At 48.4% G+C, this 18,809-nt stretch overlaps 1 protein-coding gene across 2 annotated transcripts in view; it reads right to left on the bottom strand.

Annotated features, from left to right (window-relative positions):
* GLI3 (GLI family zinc finger 3) overlaps positions 1-18,809 on the bottom strand; it is a 269,486-nt gene that overhangs the window by 61,146 nt on the left and 189,531 nt on the right. Inside the window, exons 7-10 of one of the 2 annotated variants that reach the window (XM_055301317.1) lie at positions 16,045-16,246; positions 3,707-3,920; positions 2,762-2,878; positions 784-924 (exon numbers count right to left, since the gene is read on the bottom strand). In XM_055301317.1, the coding sequence (XP_055157292.1) occupies positions 784-924; positions 2,762-2,878; positions 3,707-3,920; positions 16,045-16,246 (674 nt within the window). The remainder of the gene's footprint in view (positions 1-783; positions 925-2,761; positions 2,879-3,706; positions 3,921-16,044; positions 16,247-18,809) is intronic. The other variant, XM_055301318.1, reaches the window with a different exon arrangement.

Raw genomic sequence — 18,809 nt, 5'->3', positions numbered from 1 at the left:
TTCCATCCTCTGGCGTGAACGACAGAGCCAAATCCAAAGAAGCCGTGGCAAAGGAAGTGAGCCTAGCCCGGGACGTACATGCCCGTGGGGTGGGGAGTGCACTGCGTTATTGGGAATAAAAACCAGTAAGACGAGGCGTGACCATGCTGCAAAAATACACGCCCCTGAACACATTCTACAATGACCCATCACTTTGTCCGTGGGACTACCCGCCCTGCAAATGGTTGGCCTTACATCAAGGAGCTGCGCTAACAGCTTCCCCAGGCCTGTTCCTATCCCACCTAGAAGACTCATGGCTGCGTAACATAGTGGGACGTTCCCACGACCCTGCAGGTTTGGAGGAAGACTGCAGAACAGAAGGAAAAACAAAAAAACAAAAAACAAAAGGAACCGCCCCCCCACCCCCACCCCGGCCCCCTCTACAATTTTTCCTACCGTCGCTGGGTGTAGGAGAAGAGAATCAAACTTGGTTAAAAGGTTAATAATAATTCATGTCCAGCTTACTATTACTCAATAACCATCAAAGACGCTAACTCAAAATAGTGTTTTCGGGCTTACAGGATCAGAGTCATTACGCTCTCTATTGAAGACTTTATTGAATTTTACACTAAGCTTTAGCTGACTGAACAGGTCAAGCACCCGGGCTCAGAGTTTTCTTTCTTCTCAGAAAGTCATAAAGCCCGTTCCCGTTTGCAACGCTGCTGGCTACGAAACCTGACTCAGCGCAGGGTCAGGGCCAAGGTCACGTGGTTGCAGAGCCCACTGCCCGGGCCCCCCACTCACGTGCACCAGCTGCTCCTGGGTGTCAAACTCCCGCGTGCAACCTTCCCAGTGGCAGTTGGTCTCATAGATGACCTCGGGCTCTTGTTTGCTTTCGTCTCTGTCGCCCTCTTCCTTCACCAGGGTTGTTCCTTCTGGCTGTTCCTGGCGGGGAGGGGTGGCGAGGTAGGGTGGGGAGGGAGGGGAGAAGGGGGGAAAATCAGACACAATAGAAGGAAAGATAAGAGAAAGGAAAAACAAAAGCAAAAACAAAAACAAAACTTCCATTGGTCTTCATCCTGAGGCAATTTTTCAGTGGAGGGGGGAAAAAATAGGAGCCCAGGTCAATCAGCTGGATTTTGTGAACAGAAGTAGTCAAACATATGGAATCATTTGTGTGCATGTTTTCTGATTTACCAACTATGTCTTCAGAGGTTGTTAATTTGGGATGTAGGAACAGTCCAAACCGTAACGGTGATAAGAAGCTGAGACCAAACTTGGCCCCTGAACACGAGGGAAGAGAGAAATGAGAATGTCATCCCGAAAGAGAAGCAATGAAATGAGGTCGCGTCGTCTTTACCCAAGAGACTGGCCTTTGCTCTTTCAGTTAGATTCTTTCTAGTGTATTAATTCGTTTATCCTCATAGTTTGGAATCAGGGAAATGGTTGACTAGGAACTCTAACTCCGCTTTCCCTGCCTCTGGAGACTGTGAGCCGCACTCTGTGGGCCTCAGAGGGATCACATCTTCCTGGTTCAACTTCCCATCTGCAAGGACGTGGCTCGCTGCCCAAGAACCACAGCATCTACAGCTTGGCGGCGGAGTCTTTTCTACCCTGAGGTAGCTTCAGCAATAAAAATGAAAAGAATTTCCAGAATTCTGGGAGATGATTAGGTGCAGATTCAGGATCTCATCTGGGGCAGGGTGACAAAAACTGTATTCAAGTGTTTAGGCGGAACCAGCCAGGCGATTGGCCGGCAAAATTCAAGAAGGCTGGATTTCAGAACCTATGACACCCACTCATTCCATCCTCAAAGGGCTCACTGGAAAGGAAATCTGGGCGGAGGGAGTTGGAGCTTGGGGCTGATGCAGCCTGGACGTAGAAAGGTCCAGATTCTGTGGATGTCAAGATTCCTGTTCAACCCCTATTTCTGGGAATTAACACTCACTGACCTCCTTCCTGTGTCAGGCACAGGGGCCCTAGGAGACAGTATTACAGGCGTAACAAACACATCTTAAAACTGAAGCCTGGAGGAGCTAAAGGCCTAAAAGCAGAGACCAGACTGGAATTTCTAAACTTGCCCTTTCAAGACTCTGGTTAAACAACCAGAACCTAACTGGCTTCAAGTTAGTTTAGTTGTGCCTTGATCCATCCCTCCGTTCTCCAAGCTCTCCCGGCAAGTGGAAAAAGGCAAAATAAGAACAAATAAGACCATGGTCTGTGTAAGGAATATCATCAACTCTGCCCAGCTCGGGCTTAGGGCCAGTAGTTTGTATTTCCGGCCCGAGACCAGGGCTAAGGACCGAGGCTTGGTCATATCAGTGATCGGTCACAAATTAATCCCACCACTTAGACCATGAACTGCAGAACTGCAGTTCCTACCCCGCACAGCGTTTTTTGTTTTTTGTTTTTTTTTTTTTAATGATAGTTACAGAGAGAGAGAGAGAGAGAGAGAGAGAGAGAGATGCAGAGACACAGGCAGAGGGAGAAGCAGGCTCCATGCACCGGGAGCCCGATGTGGGACTCGATCCTGGGTCTCCAGGATCGCGCCCCAGGCCAAAGGCAGGCACCAAACCGCTGCGCCACCCAGGGATCCCCCGCACAGCGTTTTAGTGTTTGCTTCTGCGTTAGAGAAAGAGACTGAGTCAGACTCCGTAAATGGCCTTGTGTCAAATGCGGGGTATGGCTAAGGGCCCAGGCCAAGAACACAGTGGACAAGGAAATGCTGTCAGAGACATCATCCTGGAGGAACCAGCTGGCCGCCAGAGCCCCGGTGCCTCACCTGCTGGCCCCGTGGCCCCGGGCTGGGTAGGTCTTCGTCAGGTTTGATCTTGGACCGCTTGTTGTGCATCAGGTCACCAGTGCTACTCACAGCGGACTCACTTGTCGGCTTATTCTGCTGGTCACATTTGCAGGGACAGGGACAAAAACAAACAAAAAACACACAAAAGTTTTGATCAATAAATGGACTATAGCTATAACATGGAACTGTATACTGTATATAACATGAAGCTGTAGACGAGCAGGCCTCTCTGGAGGCCTAGAGTCCTAGAACAGGACTCTGATCATGCCCCATCCCATGACAGCAGAGCTCAGAAAATGTGTTCGAAGCCAGAGAATGCATCCATGAGGCAGCTCCTTGTTTTCAACTCATGAGTATAAACTCCTCATGGCTTTTTCAAAAGCTAAAAGAACAGAACAGGGGGCCTGGGCTTTAATGAGCTCCAATAGTGCTATTTAGAAGAACAAAGTTGCGAGGTGGGTAGCAAACCAAAAGAAAGTTTGCAAAGTTCTTTAATTAAGGGATTCAGATTCTTCTCTGAGCCGTATTAGTGAGGAGACAAGAGCAGAGGGCACAGCATGGTTTGAGTCTTCCCGGGAAGTATCACACGATTCTAGGCGCCAGTGGATGGTCGCCAGATGAGAGCGACGCCTCCATGCAACGTATGGGTTACACAAGCACCGGACCAGAGGGAGCCCAGCCCTCATCAAGCAGCCTGCCTTGCTACCATGGATGAAATGACTCTGGGGGAAGAAGCTACTGTTTAACGAGGACCACACACATCACATGGTCACCAACACTGGAGACTGCGGCCCAGGGTTAGGACGACGGCAGTCTTAAAGCCACGAGAACGCGTAGGTACTGGGCATGATCAGAGCTCAGGGGGAGGTCGGGCTCTCCTCTAGGACTACCAGACTGTTGGACTCATCGAGCTGTCTCTCTCACCTGTGAGGACTCAGAAGGACCAGAGGTGACCTGGACGGGGTTGAGCACCGTAGGGATCCCAGGAATAGGCCTCTGCGTTGGAAAAGTTGGAGCAGGGTGGATGAGCGGAGGGCTGTGTCCAAAGGCCGAGCCTAGGCTCTGTTGTCGGCTTAAGATTTGCTGATGCATGTGGAGAGACACGGGTGCAGAAGGGTAGGTGAAGCTCAGGGCAGGGCTGCAGGTGGGGAACAGAGAGTACAAGACTGTCACTCACACGGAGCGCAGAGACTGCCGCGGGCACGTCGTGGCCGCGCCTCTGTACCGGTGTTATTACCATCCCCAAACGACATCGGGTCTGTGTGTTCAAATTAGAAGGTAAAAACGGTCACTGAGGAACATCCTGGACGCTTCCAAGGGGAAACGTGGCTCCTAAGGCAAGACACGCGGGTGCGTGCGCCCAGACACACAGACCCGACATAAGACTCGGCACAACGGAAACAAAAGGCACCAGCTCAATAACAGCTATTTATTGCAATAACAAACTTTATATAAAAAAGAGAATGGGTGACTACATGCTTTATAGTACTTTTATTGGCTCTCACTGCCGTATGTTGCTGTGCATGGACCAATTCCTTTAATCTCGGCTCACGCTGCGTGCTTTCATATGTCTCCGGATCTTATTACAAGAGGAAGGAAAATCAATTGGTTAAATGTGTTTTGAACACCATGCTTGTCATATCACTCATTTGTTTGTAAAGATGGAAAGCTTGGTTCATCCAGAATGCCACCTAAAGAATTTCCATCAGTGCCGTCTGGTTACAGAAGCTGATGGATTAACCTCTCTTGGCTGAAATCGGTGATCAATGGGCTTCGGTAGAGGAATATTCCAGTGGGAGGGCACAGCTCCCTCTCCCAGCTAAAGAGCAGTAAATGTCCGGGAAAGCCCATTATACATGCTAATGCCTGTCACCGCTTCATTACGCCCCAGCACCGTCCAGCCTCCAGTGGGCCTCGAGGAAGCCACACTATTACCTGAACATTTCTCGGCGGGCAGACAGTCCCGAACCGTTCTTTGTGCTGGCACAGTTTAGGAATCAAATCCTCTTAAGAGAATGAAGGGTTCTCGGGGAAATGCGTGAAAAACTATAATTGCATTCATGCACATGTCTTTCTTAAAACATAAATCAGTGGCAAAAAAAAAAAAAAAAAGAAAAGATGGATATTTATATATATTTGCTCCGTCCTGCTGTGTAATACCCAGAAAGAATCAGGGTTTCCTGTCATGTCAAAGGTAGGATTCATGCAAATTTCCAATCTGGTGGGTTAATTACTATTGCTGGTAAGCGCATTAGCTGAGAATATAATAATTACAATAACAAAATTCAGACCACTTCAACAACTTTGGGTAATAATTCCGAAGATATACTCCGTTCATTAATGTGACTCCACATTTTGCCTATTTGACTACAATCCATGAAAGGCGGCTTCAATGGGATTACATTACTATTATTCCTACAGAGAACCTTGCATTACAATAGCTTGCCCATTTAAGACTGAATATCATTAAGAATACCCTCGGAGAATTTCACCCAGCTTGGAGGAACCCTCCTTTCATTCCGCATTGTAGTTCTGTAATAAAGGCAAGCAGAAACAGGGTGAAAACAGTCATTGTTCATGGCAAGTTAGGGAGAAATCAGTAATAATATTCCGTTTCTGCAGTGCTATAGTTTCTGCCCGTGTTTCCGAAAGCAACCGTGAATGATTACAGCGAGACTCCGCTAAGGTAGCTGTGTGGATGATTGATAGGGCATTAATCAAAAGATGCATATCTGCCCCAGAATTTGTTCACAAGCTTTCTTCTAATAGCTGATTTCATGTTCACTGAGCTCTATGCCAGTTTGTCCAATTTATTTTTCAGTGTACAAGCCATTCATCAAAAAACACAATGATTTAACGCCCCCCCCCACCCCTTTCCTTTTGGTGAATGGGTATTACTAAGTCCAAGTACCTTATTCTGCTCATTAAAAAAGCAAAGACCCAAAGACCCCACTCCACATACATTTGCAATGTGACACAGAGTTTGCGGGAGCCTCCGGACACCTTTCCAGAGTTTCCTGAGCTCAGGCCGGCGTGGAGGGGGCGCCTCCGGCCCCTTGCACGTCGGATGCGGGAGGGCACCGCATCGGGGGGCTCAGCACGCCAGGACCCGATTAAGAGTCGAGGCCTTCAGAGGAAAGATCCCACAAGGCAGGAGATGCTCTCGGTGGCCTGTTTCAGCGATTTACCGGCGTCCACAGCCGGGCAGGACGGGTCCGATTTTACTTTCCAAAAGATGTCAGAGGGAAGGAAAGCAAGTTCCAGCCTCCCCCTGACCTCAGCAGACTCGGGGAAGGGCAGGCACGGCTCGCGACACATCTGGGGGGCGTCGCGTCCCCTTGCGGGGAGAAGCAGGTGCCAGGAATACATTCTCCAGAATGCAGGGGCTCTCGGCTTCCAGGGGACACGATGGGGCTCGCCTCGCCGCTTATTCCGAAGGAGCCAGCCCAGCCACGCTGTCCCCCAGGAGTCCCGGGCAGGGGGCCGGGTCCCGCCCCGCACAGCCCGCGCTGCCACCGGCTCCTCGAGGTGCCCGGGCGGCGGGCTGCTCCTCTGGGCCACAGAGCCTCTCTGGAACTCGAGGACCGTCGCGGCCCCTGGCGCTGTCACGGCAGCAGCAAGGATGGGGAGCCCGGCTCCTCCTGCTCACGGGGGAGCGCGGAGGTGGGGGCGAGCAGAGGCCCCCCACGCTGGTCCTGCGGGGTCCCTGCTGAGCTCAGCACAGTTGCCTCCCTTCTGTCAGCTGGGTCTTAGCTAAACTGTCACCTCCTCAGACAGCGAGGCCTTCTGAGACCCAGGCCCCCTCGGAAGGAGCCCCTCCCCTCCGATCACCTGCTGCTGGAGGACACTGCTGTTCCCTGGCCACACCTGCGCTCGGCCAGTCACACCCTCCCTCCCTCCAGACCCTGGCGTCCCAGGGAGCAGGCCCTCGGTGCCTGGAACACGGCCCAGCACACAGCAGGCGCTCAGGATTGAGCCACTGAGCCGCCGGCCTCTCCTTCAGTCTATTAGTTCCCAGTTACTGCTGCGACAAATTATCACAAACTGAGTGGCTTAAAACAACACACACACACACACACACACACACACACACACACACACACGCTACCTTACTGGCTCATGGAACCAGCCCTGGGTGCTTCTGGAGCCTACAGGAGTCCTGCCTCTTGCAGTTTCTAGAAGCTGCCTGCATCCTCTGCTTGTGGCTCCATATCACACTCCCACCTTCCTCTTGTAAGGATGCTTTTAATTACATCAGGGCCACCCGAATAATCCAAAATAATCTCCTCATCTCAAAATCCTTGACTTACCATGGTTACAAATGTCCTCAAGATGAGGACCTCTTTGGGGGCCTATCAAACTCCAAATACTCAATTCAAAGAAAAATACGTTTTCTTCCGAAAACCGCCACTTGGCGATGTGTCTATAAAACAATATAAACAAAGCTAGTACCTAGATTCATGTCTTTCTATAGAACTTTAGGGACTGAGGACAGTCTTTGATGATTACAGAGGTCGGAATTAAGAAGAAAAAAAAATAAATCCCACCTTTAGAAGTCCTGAATAGTTTATGTACTCATTCCACAATTTTCTAGAAATGTAAAGGATTGATATTGTTGAGAGCTTTTATAAATCTCTTCTTCATCCTCTAAAGGACCTTAAAATCTTGGTCCACCTGAGGGCTGTTTCCTCAAAGCCTTTTACATTTCTGCTCACCCTACTCTTTCCTGTGGATCACATGAAGAAAGATTAATTTTACAATCTGAATTCTGGATTCTCTTCACTTAATATATATATATATTTTTTTCCTATGACAATTTTTATTTCCAGAACATCACTTGGGTTTTTTAGCAAATCGATTCTTCTTTTCAAGCCTTTTAGTTTTTACGTCATTTTTATTTTTTAAAAAATATTTTATTTATTTATTCATGAGAGACACAGTGTCTTCACTCAATATTTACCAGATTAAATATAATTTTTAAAGGACTATTTTTGTAGCTTTTACTTCTTTTCCAAATGACTATGTGAAAGATGGGGTAATTTAAAAGACAAGTATTTATAAAAATGTGACTTACAATTTATTTACTTATGTTTAGTTGATGACACTAGGAGGCAAAGTCAGATGGCCCCCATCTTCCCAAGCAATGTGCTAACAAGGTCACAGGCCTCCTGAGACAACAATCCAAGAGTAAGTCTTACGGAGGAGAGGAAAGGTAAGTGCTCAAGTCATACAAGTGTGAGGAATATGGGTTCAACCATCCCAAGATCCCGCGGAGCTGTCAACCTGGGATGTGCATTCTAGGCATCCCATCCCAGACACAGTGTGCAACAGTATGTGGGGGAGCTTCTAGAAACTAGTGATCCTTGCAAAACACTTTTGAGAGACGCTCTTCTAAAACAACAGTTATTAAACCAGAATAAATTAATTTCAATATTAATTTGCCTTTTACTTTCCTCAGAGCAGAAAAGGAGAAAGGTGTGGATTGTAGGTCCTTGACCATAATGTGCGTGGCATCCTCATCCACTAAATATAATTTCCAGCCAGTAGAAGAGATTTACAGTCAAAGAAATTTTTTTTTTTAATAAAATACTTTAAAGGAGCATTCCTCTGTGTTTGGTGACTCAGGGACAGAACTCTGAGCACATCTTTATAAAACTACTCACGGTCAGTTCCCCCTTTATGTTCGGTGCTGAGCTAACAGTGATCAACAAACTGATGTCTAAGTGGGAAGCAGTTCTTCTGTTTTCCAAAGATTTAAAATGAAAACTCCCCAAATCCGAATCTTTGAAAAAGGTTTTTTTTTTTTTTTTTGAATCTTTGAAAAAGTTTTGATGTATTTACTCTCTATCAAAAATCAGAGGTAAAGGTTTTCCAATACTCTTTTGCAAAGTATGGTCAAGTTTTGCAAATTGGGCCTTGTTTCTTAATTTGCAGTCAGTAGCATAGTCACGCCTCATTCAACTGGAAGTCTCCTGTCTGGGACTCTAGCAACTTCCCCCAACCTAGCTAGAATTTGGAGTGTAAATAGAAAGAAAATGTTAAGCGAAATAAATCTCATAAAATGCACACATGAAATCATGCATCAGTTAGATGCATCAATATATCCCATGTATAGTCCCAGAGCATGAAATAATTTTTGCAACTAGAAAGGTATCTATTATAACCAATACACCATACTTTGAAATTCATAATCATTTTCCACTTTCACAACATTGTTTTTTCACGCCAAGGAAGTAACGGGAGCTGACATTCGTACAGAAACCTTATGATCAATCAGTGCATCAAGTTTATATTTGATTCCTAGAATGACATATAAGTGGGAACCCTAAAAGTTCCTATTGCTGAAGATCATTCGCTCAACATTCATTCAACCCTACTATACATAAAGGTATTTCGGACATTAATATTCAGGTTGGATGGATGAAATCCAGTTAAAATGGCTATAAGATAAGCCCATATGTGTTTCGAAAACAACTCAGGCATTCTACACACAACAGGCAAAGAGGGTAGGGGGTGCCGGGTAATGCAATATGGGAACAGTGTACGTGGAGTGGCGTAATTTGGCCTGCCGCGGTCTTTCACATTGGCAGGATAAACATTGCTGATGACAGCATGGAAGAGATCTGTTATTCAGTAAAAATAAGGCAAATAAATCAAGGAGCTCCAAGAAAGATGGCAAGAGGCTGGATCACCCAGCCACTGCATGCTGAGAGGTAAAAGTTTCTGCCTGATTGTTTAATGACGTCCATCCAGATGGCAGTTGTCCCTACCTGTGTCACTGAAGGAGGAGGGCCACTTCCACTGCACGCAGTGCCACGGCTCCTCTGTGGGAACACAGGGCCTCGAGGACGAGTGTGCACGAGTGGTGCTCTGCACTTCTGACCTACATCTTCTGCAGACAGGCCCATGGGTTTCCAGGCCCATTTCTAGGACCCTCACCATCTCCTACCAGTGTGAAGAGTACAGGACATGTGGCACCCCTGCGTTCTTAGGAAACGCAGTCTTGTTTTAAATCTGAAATCAGTGCAAACTACCTACAAACACGTGTTTCGTTAATGGCCCTGGTTGCTGTATTTTGCTGGGATGTGAATTTCTGAAACAGCCTTCGAAGAGGCACATGTGACACCTGGACGATGTATTTATTGCTCTAGGCAGGGGCACAGGGACTGAGAACCCCCAGGCCGCAATTTCTGTGTGAAGAAGCCAACGAGGCTACCTGCTTTCCAGCACCCGGTGTCTCCTGGCTCTGCGGCTCATGAAATCACGAGGCAAAGGCAGGCAGCAGTCAGCGCCTGGTAGGAGGAGGCCGGGTTCAAGAGGAGAGAAGCAAGTGGGGGAGGAGGAGGCGTTCTAATCAAAACCGACTTTGTGGCTACTCTGTGGCTGTTGCACTAACGAGACCGTCCCCTTGCTGGCTACAGCTGTGGAATTTACTGCGCAACAGCTGCCGTTCAAAGTAGGAACGGGGCCTCCCCAGTGCTGCTGAGAGTGGGCCAACACGCATTATTGCTCATATAGGTACAGGCCCAGGGACACACATGCCTGCACGTGCTTCTATTTGAAATGAGAAAAATAAAAGCTTCCACTTCTATCCATAAAAGCTCCCAGGGCACGTTTATTGGAAAACGCAGCAGCTTCAGAAGTAATGAGCACAAGCATTAGACCCGGGCGCTCACAAAAACAAGCAGGGATCGCCCCAACCTTTACACGGAGGTGCGCACACTCTGTGGATACTGCTCTGCACCAAAATCCGTCCGGCTTTACGGGACAAGAGTGTTCTAAAAGGCTTGAAAAGCCACTTGCCCTAAACCAACAACCAGACAAGACCTCTGTCAACATGAACAGCGGTGACACCCTCTCCGATGAGGTTTGGCTGGGAGCACCCAAATCACGGAACTGGCTCGGCCATGCAGATGTGGCCAGAAAAAGCATAATCAGCTTTTCAAAAACACCATCAGGAATTATTATTTGCCTGTAAGGACGAGCACTTCCGACCAATCCTTTTAGCCGGGCCTCCCACTGGGGAGGCCTAAAAGAGAGGAGGAAGGCCTGGGATACAGAACGAGAAGGTTCCGAGCTGGCCCCGCCAGGCTCTGTGCAGCACGGCAGTCGCCGAGTGCCTCTGGTGCAGCCCACCAGGCTCCCGGGCATCAGCTCCCTCCGCCCAGACACAACGCAGCCTCCCAGCCTCCGGGGAGGCTTCCGAGGCTCCCTACCCGGCCCCCACGGGTGGACGGGCGGCCGATGGCTGTGCGCAAGCCGGCCCCTGCCTGCCCCCTCGGGGGCGTGCCTCCCCCGTCACTGCCATCGATCGAGCCCTGCGCTGCTGACGTTCCCTCGACGCCCCATCCCTTCCCACCCCACGGCCCCATCTGGTCCCTGCTCGTACCTGCTTGGAGCTCGGCGAGGGCAGGGCTCGTGCAGCGCACGCCTGGCAGCCCCAGGCCCGGCCCGGCGACTAGTACAGTTGAAGACGCAGCTGAATATTTGGGGGACTGAACGACTAACTGATAAATGAGGTGCTGTCTAAAACCAGTGACCACAGATGGGAGTAAATAAAAACTACCTTTCTCGGTATTAATCACTTTCACTGCTGCTGGGGGAGAAGGAGTTTGTCACCACTTTCAGAAGACGCAATCAGAGTTGCAGGACCCTGGTCATCGGCACCGTGCTCACCCCCGCTGTCTTCTTCACGGTCTCCCACCCAACCTGTGACAAGCAAACCGGCCCAGAGCCGAGCCGCTGCTGGAGGCCCAGCTGGTGCCTGTCCTGCCTCAGGAAGTAGCAACAACGGTGGCTTCCTCCAGGAGCCTGGGACCCGCGAGTGTGGCCGCTCTAGGACACAGGCCACCGTCCACACCCCAGCCATGGCTCCGGGGCCGTGGGCGGACACACTGTTCTCACTGGGGCGCTCCGGCGCGTGACACCTGACCCCCGCTTTCATCGAGATATCTGTCCTGGCCACACCAGGCCTACAACCACTAGGACACAAGCCCACCTTCGCTCTGGCCATAAAATTCAGAGCGAGAACGCTGTCACTGGTGGGACAGGAATGAGTGGCCTACTCATTTCTTCTTGCAGGTTATGTTGGCCTGGAGACCACAGGAGGAGGAGCGTCATCCGAAACCCCCCTCTTCTGACTGCGGTGCAATTTCCAGGGGAAGGTATTTGCAGAGGCAACGGCACTTCTACTATCCTGCCATTAACTGGGTATTTACAACATCCGCCTTTAGCCACAGAGGCTGGAGGCTACAGGTTGTATTTGATAAATGTGACTCATCTGGGCTTAGATTGGAGTCTTCAGGGGGACGGACAAGTTAAAATTTCTTGAGACAGCTGAATCGTTCACAATGACCCTTTGGAGTGCACAGGGGGTTTTTTTTGTTTTGTTTTGTTTTTGTTTTTGTTTTTGTTTTTTTTTGGAAAGGTCATTTTTGTTATGATATTTAAAAGATAAGATTTGTGACGTACATTTGGACAATAGGGTTGAAAAGTAAGACGAAATCGAGTACGCCAAGCGGCTTCCATGAATAAATATTTGCCTTCTGCGGTATTTCTATAGCAGTCTGAATTATTCACCAAATACATAAATACGAGAACCATACACAAAGACAGACATTCGTTTTTTTAACCTTTTATTTTGTATCCATCCTTCTATCTCTCTATAGCTCTCAACCTATGGACATATATTATTCATAAAGACTGCTAACATTCTGAAAATCAGGATTATTCACCTGCCATCGGTAGAAAGTTCCTTTAATAAAGGTGCTGATGAGAATTCCAATTACTCATTAAAGTGCTCCTTCAGGGGCGCCTGGGTGGCTCAGTCTGTTAAGTATCCGACTCTTGATTTCGGCTCAGGTCGTGATCTCGGGGGCGTCAGACTGAGCCCCGAGTCGGGCTCTGCACTAAGTGTGGAGCCTGTTTGAGATTCTCTCTCTCTCCCCCCTGCTCCTCCCCCGCTGAAAAAAATGAGCTCCTTCATTTATTCACCGAAGAAAAACATTCATCAAGTGATGTCAGGGCGAGAAGGCACAGGTGTTACGGGCGGCAGCGTGCAGCCCTCTGGTCCGTGCTCTCCGGCAGAGGGAAAACAAAGAGCAAACCCCTGGATGAGCCAGGAAATACAGGGATTTCAAAGAGCGGCAAATGCTATCATCAGCCCCTTGGGGAGTAACACCCGAACCCCATGCTACGTGGAGGAGAGCGATGGCATTTTTTGGCAAACTGAATGCGTGACTTCACACCGAATGCCGTCCTTCTATGTTAACCAACAGCCATTGTTCTGCACTGCCAGTTCCAGAAGCAGGTCAGGTGTCAGAAAACAGTGCAAAAGGTCCAGTGTGTTTGGGGTCAGTTACGAAGCAGGGGATTGGGATATCGGCACTCGACCTTCTCCGACTTCTAGCAAAGACCCATCATGTTGAAGCGTAAAACATGAGGAACAGTACACTTTGCCAAATCTGTGACACAGAAACAGTGAGCGTGCCTCGTACCAAGCACTCTTCTGGTACACAGCAGCGGTTGGTTACACGCACCCTCAGGCCACACTCGCTCCACTATCTGTATTGCTCCAGAAGGTCAGCTACCCTTTTCAGCTTTGCTCACATTGCCCGCCCCCCCCCCGCCTTCCCTGCCACTCACTGGTCCTACCACTTTTACAGACTATTCCTCAAGTCAGTTTTTAGGTCACAAGCTCAAACTTGGAACAGGGCAAGCAAAACACTAACATCACCCCAGCTACAGGACGGGCAAGTGGTGCCGAGGCTGATTGCTCTAGTTATTGTATTATATGGCAGGCTGAAGACATCCTGGGTTGTCTGCATGGCTTTTCGTGCATTAAAAGCGACCTCTGGTCCTAACCCACACTGGCTGTACATTGAAGAAGGAGAGGTCAGGCTGCCAGACAGAAGAAAGAATGGGAAGGATCCAAAGGTGAGGAAGAAGAGGAGTGCATGGTGGCCGGGCCCCCCTGGCAACAGCAGGCCCTCCTGGGACCTGACTGGTCTTTAAGGCAAACCTCTTTTTCCAGCTCTAATGAGAACGACAGGGTCTGCTGGAGCTCCTTGGAAGCAGGGGAAGATGATCAATCCCCGTCAGGATCCAGTACTAGGTCCCCCGGGCCGAGGTGAACAGATCCAGAAGGCAGAGAAGATGGGGGGAGGGAGGTAAGGATAAAGCAAGACAACACTGTGACCGTCTGCACCATATTCTAATCTGAGGCTCTGAGATGCTGGGAAAAGTCAAGCTAGCTGGGCAGAGAGCCAGAGCGAAGAAAAATTAAGGAGAAGCAAGAGTAACAAATGCTCACAAGTGATTCTGTGCGAATCTCATTTTTGCGCGTATCCTGGTGTGCCATATTTCTACCACTGTCACGCTATGACTGCTAGTCAAGCCACATAATAGTTACATAATTTTAGCAAATTGAGATACGGTCATTGGCAGCCTATGATCCTGGGAATATGTGCCAGGAGTGCGGGAACAGCCAGGCTGCGGTTCAGAGGCGGGCACACTTCCTCAGAGCCAGCCTGGGATGATCGTGGGGGTCCCAGGGCCAGGCCGTGCTAGCTCGTCTCCCGGAGGGGCACCATCCGGGATCAGTCCTCCTGAGACTTCGCCCATGGGTAGGGGGTCTTCATCCTGCCACTGCACACCTACGCCAGCTTTAATAAAACACGCCATGCCCTCTACAGGGGTGCCCTGTCTGTAGCTTACAGATGTGAAGGCTGAACTCCAGAGAGCCGACGGGCAAGGAAAGTTTACCGAGCTGGCGGCAAAGCTGGAATCTGATCTGTGCCCAACTCCAAAGCATTTGTGAGGACAGTGGCTAATCCCGAAGACACCGCAGGACCTCCCTCTACGGACTGCTGTCACGTAAGCACGGTTATTGGCTTTGCTCTGTGTTTCCACACTTTAATGACCACATTAACCGAACAAAAGAAAAGCAGAAGAAAATGACATCCCGTCGTATCAACATAGGACTTATAATATTTAAACACTAACTTGTGTGCCATGGAGTATTGCTGATAACTGAACAAGCAAAGACTTAGGACGGTAATTGAGAACCTCATGGAAAAAATGGTGGTATCCATCATTTCTAGTAAATACGCTGTGTTACTCCCGCTAGCGTTTTCTTCCCCAGACTGTTGGGGTTTCTCTAATATGTATACCCGTCATGGAACACCCATCACCTAAGAACTGAAGCTACTGCCCATGTGTAGACACACACCGATAATAAAATCCTCACTTACTCAGAGCAAGGCTAGCGAAAACAGCCTTTGACACGTCCTTTTAAAGCGAAGAACTACCCATGGTTTGCAAAACTCTAGTTCAAAAAGACTGCCTGCTAGTGGGGCGCCTGGGTGGCTCAGCGGTTGAGCATCTATCTGCCTTTGGCTCAGGTCGTGATCCCGGGGTCCTGGGATCGAGTCCTGCATCGGGCTCCCTGCATGGAGCCTGCTTCTCCCTCTGCCTCTCTCTCTTTCTCTCTCTCTCCTTGTGTGTGTCTCTCATGAATAAATAAATAAAATCTTACAAAAAAAAAGCAGTGTAAACACACCTAAAACTCATCACTTGGCTTACTTTTATTCCCTACTTATTGACATCAGCCCACGTTTGATCATTAGCAGCGAGAAATATTTTACAGGAAGCACGTTTACAGCAGCCCGCGTTTGTGCCCTCGCATGCGAGTGCAGACACGAGGCCCCTCACCAAAGGGAGTGTCAAAATGTTCTCGCTGTAGGGTGACAAAACAGAGAGCTTTCAAATTAAGCTAAAAATACGTAATAGGAACACAAGGAAATCTTCATTTGCCCCATCGCCTCTGACAGATACGCCTTCTGATGTCATCCCATGTATTTTCCCTTAGATTAAAAATCCTGCTGACGCCTTTTCTTCCTTCCTGAAATGTGCACCTTTCCCCCCGCGGTGAACAGCCGAGAATCACACCACGCCTGGTCTTCCGATTTCTGCTCCTGTCATTGCCAGGTGCTCCGCAACCGGGGCTGGACCTGGGGCTTGGGTGAAAGATCTGCCCTGCTCACTGCCTCTACGGAGGAACTACGCCTGGGCATGCGGGCTACTGACTATACGGTCCGCCACAAGTTCTTCTGGGCCCTCTAACTGGCTCTGGAATTCCCTGCAGCGGTATCTGCTCGGCACCCGGGGCAGGCCCGGTGTCGCGCTGTCGCGCTCATCCTCACGGGCTGTCAGCACTGACCCTCTGCTCAAGAAACACATAATGGATTCTGGAAAATACGTACCTGATTGCACTCGCAGACAAGTGGCCGTAGGAGCCGCTCGCTGAAGAGCTGCTGCGGGAATTATTGAGAATCGTGACCAAGGAGTTGGGAGATGTCCTTATCATGGTCTGAAGGTCAAAGCTGTGATCGGACAGCGGTGATATGGACAGTGTACGTTTTCGGCTCGGCCGGGCAGACAGCCTGGGGCTGGGGAATCTGGTGCCTGTTACATAAACAAAACAGAACCCGATTACCTGCGGTTGTGCTCGGCACCTGCTCTGTATCGCGACTTGCCCCGGTGGAAGAAGTGGAGGAGAGGAAGCCGGCAACTTGCGGTGACAAGTACCTCTCCACCCACTGGTGATCTACTGGCTACAATTGAGGAAATTAGGGAGAAATATTTATCTTCCAGGGCTTACCTCGGGGGAGCTCTGTTTATTAATGTGCAGGCAAAATGATAAATTGCTAAACAAAAGGGAAAGACTTTTATGTGTTATCCCGCTCATTTCTAGTGATTTATGAATCTGACGGCTGCTTAGATATTCCCATCATTAATTCACCACAAGCGACAAAGACAGTGGTCCCCACAGTTCTACACAACACACCCCGCCCCATCCCAACATGCACCATATTAAGGCAATGAGCCAAAGGAGAGAAGGAATTAAAGTATCCAAAGACTAAAAATTCAGTTTACTTATGCCCTCATTTCCCTAAGATTTCTGAAGTTGTCTGATCCATGTATACTTACAGCTTTACTAACACAACAGATAAATGCATTACCCGAAATTAATGGTTCTCAATTGGGGGCAATTATGCCTCCGGGGACATGTGACAACATCTGGAAACACTCTGGTTATCACAATTCTCGGGGTGCTGCTCGCATCTAGTGTGCAGGGGCCAGGCGTGCTGCTGAACCCCCAGCGACGCCCAGGACAGCCCTCCACGATGGAGAATTCTCTCCCTCCAGTAGCGCCGAGAGTGGGGACCCCCCTCCGTTCCCCATACTCTAAAGGCATAAGCCCCAATAAACATCTCAAATCTCAGCATGGTTTGGAGATGTTCCAGTTGGAATATTAATGCACAAGCATTAAAATATGGGCTTTGATGAATCTATTTTAATCCTCTGGACCTTGCTTCTCCAGTCAGAACCAACAGGGAATAAAGCATTTATTATTAGAAATCCAGTCTTTATTAAGACTCTTCCAATGAAGTTCTCATCTGGAGGTTAGTAACTCACGCGTAAATGTTTGCCAACTTAATACAATGCTTTTTTACCTAAAGAGTTAACAATTAAATATGCCTACTTGCCTTCAATATGGTAGACACTAGAGATCTGAATTTTAGGGATTGGCTATGAATGTGGCCCAGAGGCCCACACTCCACTAAGGTCAAATTTACGTTACAGAGTCATCAAACTCAAGTTGAACGAAAGAACGAGAGCACAATCCCACTCCGTAAGAAGCAAATCAAACACGATTAATTTTGAATAATAATGGAGGGTTTCTATTTTAGAGTATGGGTACACTTTCACACGGGGGCACTACACTTTTGCAGTACCCAGAGCACAGAAGCAGAAGGTAAGCCTTCTTTAGAGAAAGAAGCCTAGGCGCTTGGTCTCTGGAAACTTCCATGGACTTTCATCATGGACCTTGACACAAGATAACAATCCAACGTGCTTCGAGACCATGTAATGAAACGATATAGATGGATAGGAGCCTACAGACGATCTCAGAGAATACACAGATATACTTTATGGTTAAAAAATAAATCACAAACTGGAGCTTAGGAAGTCAAGTTAGTACCATCCATGTGTAAAGCTGGAAAACCAATTTGAAAGATGAATATGGCTCCTCAATTTTTTCTTTCAGACACATTCAAAACTGAGTTTCTTCGTTTAGAATCATTTCGTTATCAGCCTGATTTAGGTCGTGCTCCTACCAGCATGGCTTTCCCAGCTATGAACACATCTTTTACTGTTTAAATCAGCATCTTATTATGGCATCTGCCTTAACACATAAATGTTTCACATTTACTCCCTTATGAGAAGCTAATTTCATCATAGTTTTTCAGTGAAGAAATATATTCCACTTCCAAACAACACCAGGGACTCCAGATTTAGTGTCTACTTTCATGTAATCCTCAGCAATAACCCTTCTCGATGGGTCTCAGTGATCACGGGCAGAGTTAAGAGTAATAGGACATTCTAGACAGAGAGGATTCCTGGAACACTTCTAATTCTTTAAATCGCTAACTAGATAAGGTGGCCATTGATGCTGTGAAGCAAGAAAGGTCTTAGGGGCCCCTTCCATCTCCCACAGACAGATCCCAGAGGCCTTCCTTCATCCTTCCAAGGAAGCCTTCCTGTTGTTGCCCATGGCCTGGTCGGTTCAGTCCCTTTCTGTTTTTCTCTCCAGGGTGGGCTCTTAATAATTAAGTCTCCACCAATACGAATAATGTAGTTTTGGGGGAGCCCTCGGTTCTAGAATGTTCCTCTTAGGATTACTTGCTCTCTTGTCTTTTAAGGTCATCAATCCCAAAAGACAGAATTAGAGCCATAAAACAGACTTGCTTATTCTAACACGTGACATATAAATACTCTGTCCTGTAAGTGGTGGAAACCAAGATATGCCCCTTGTCGGCATACTTAAATGTCAAATGCTCATCAAAAACCAGTTTATTGTGGTTCTCACCACCTGAAGAGTCCTGAAGATCCATTAACAATGGATCCGAGTGACCAGCTAGATACCAGCTGGGCTCTGACACTGCAGGTGCACCTCCAGTGTAGT

This window comes from Nyctereutes procyonoides, unplaced genomic scaffold, assembly GCF_905146905.1.
Source record: "Nyctereutes procyonoides isolate TBG_1078 unplaced genomic scaffold, NYPRO_anot_genome, whole genome shotgun sequence".
Lineage (NCBI taxonomy): Eukaryota > Metazoa > Chordata > Mammalia > Carnivora > Canidae > Nyctereutes > Nyctereutes procyonoides.
The sequence above is the reverse complement of the archived record's forward strand: the minus strand, read 5'-3'. Positions and strand labels throughout refer to the sequence as shown.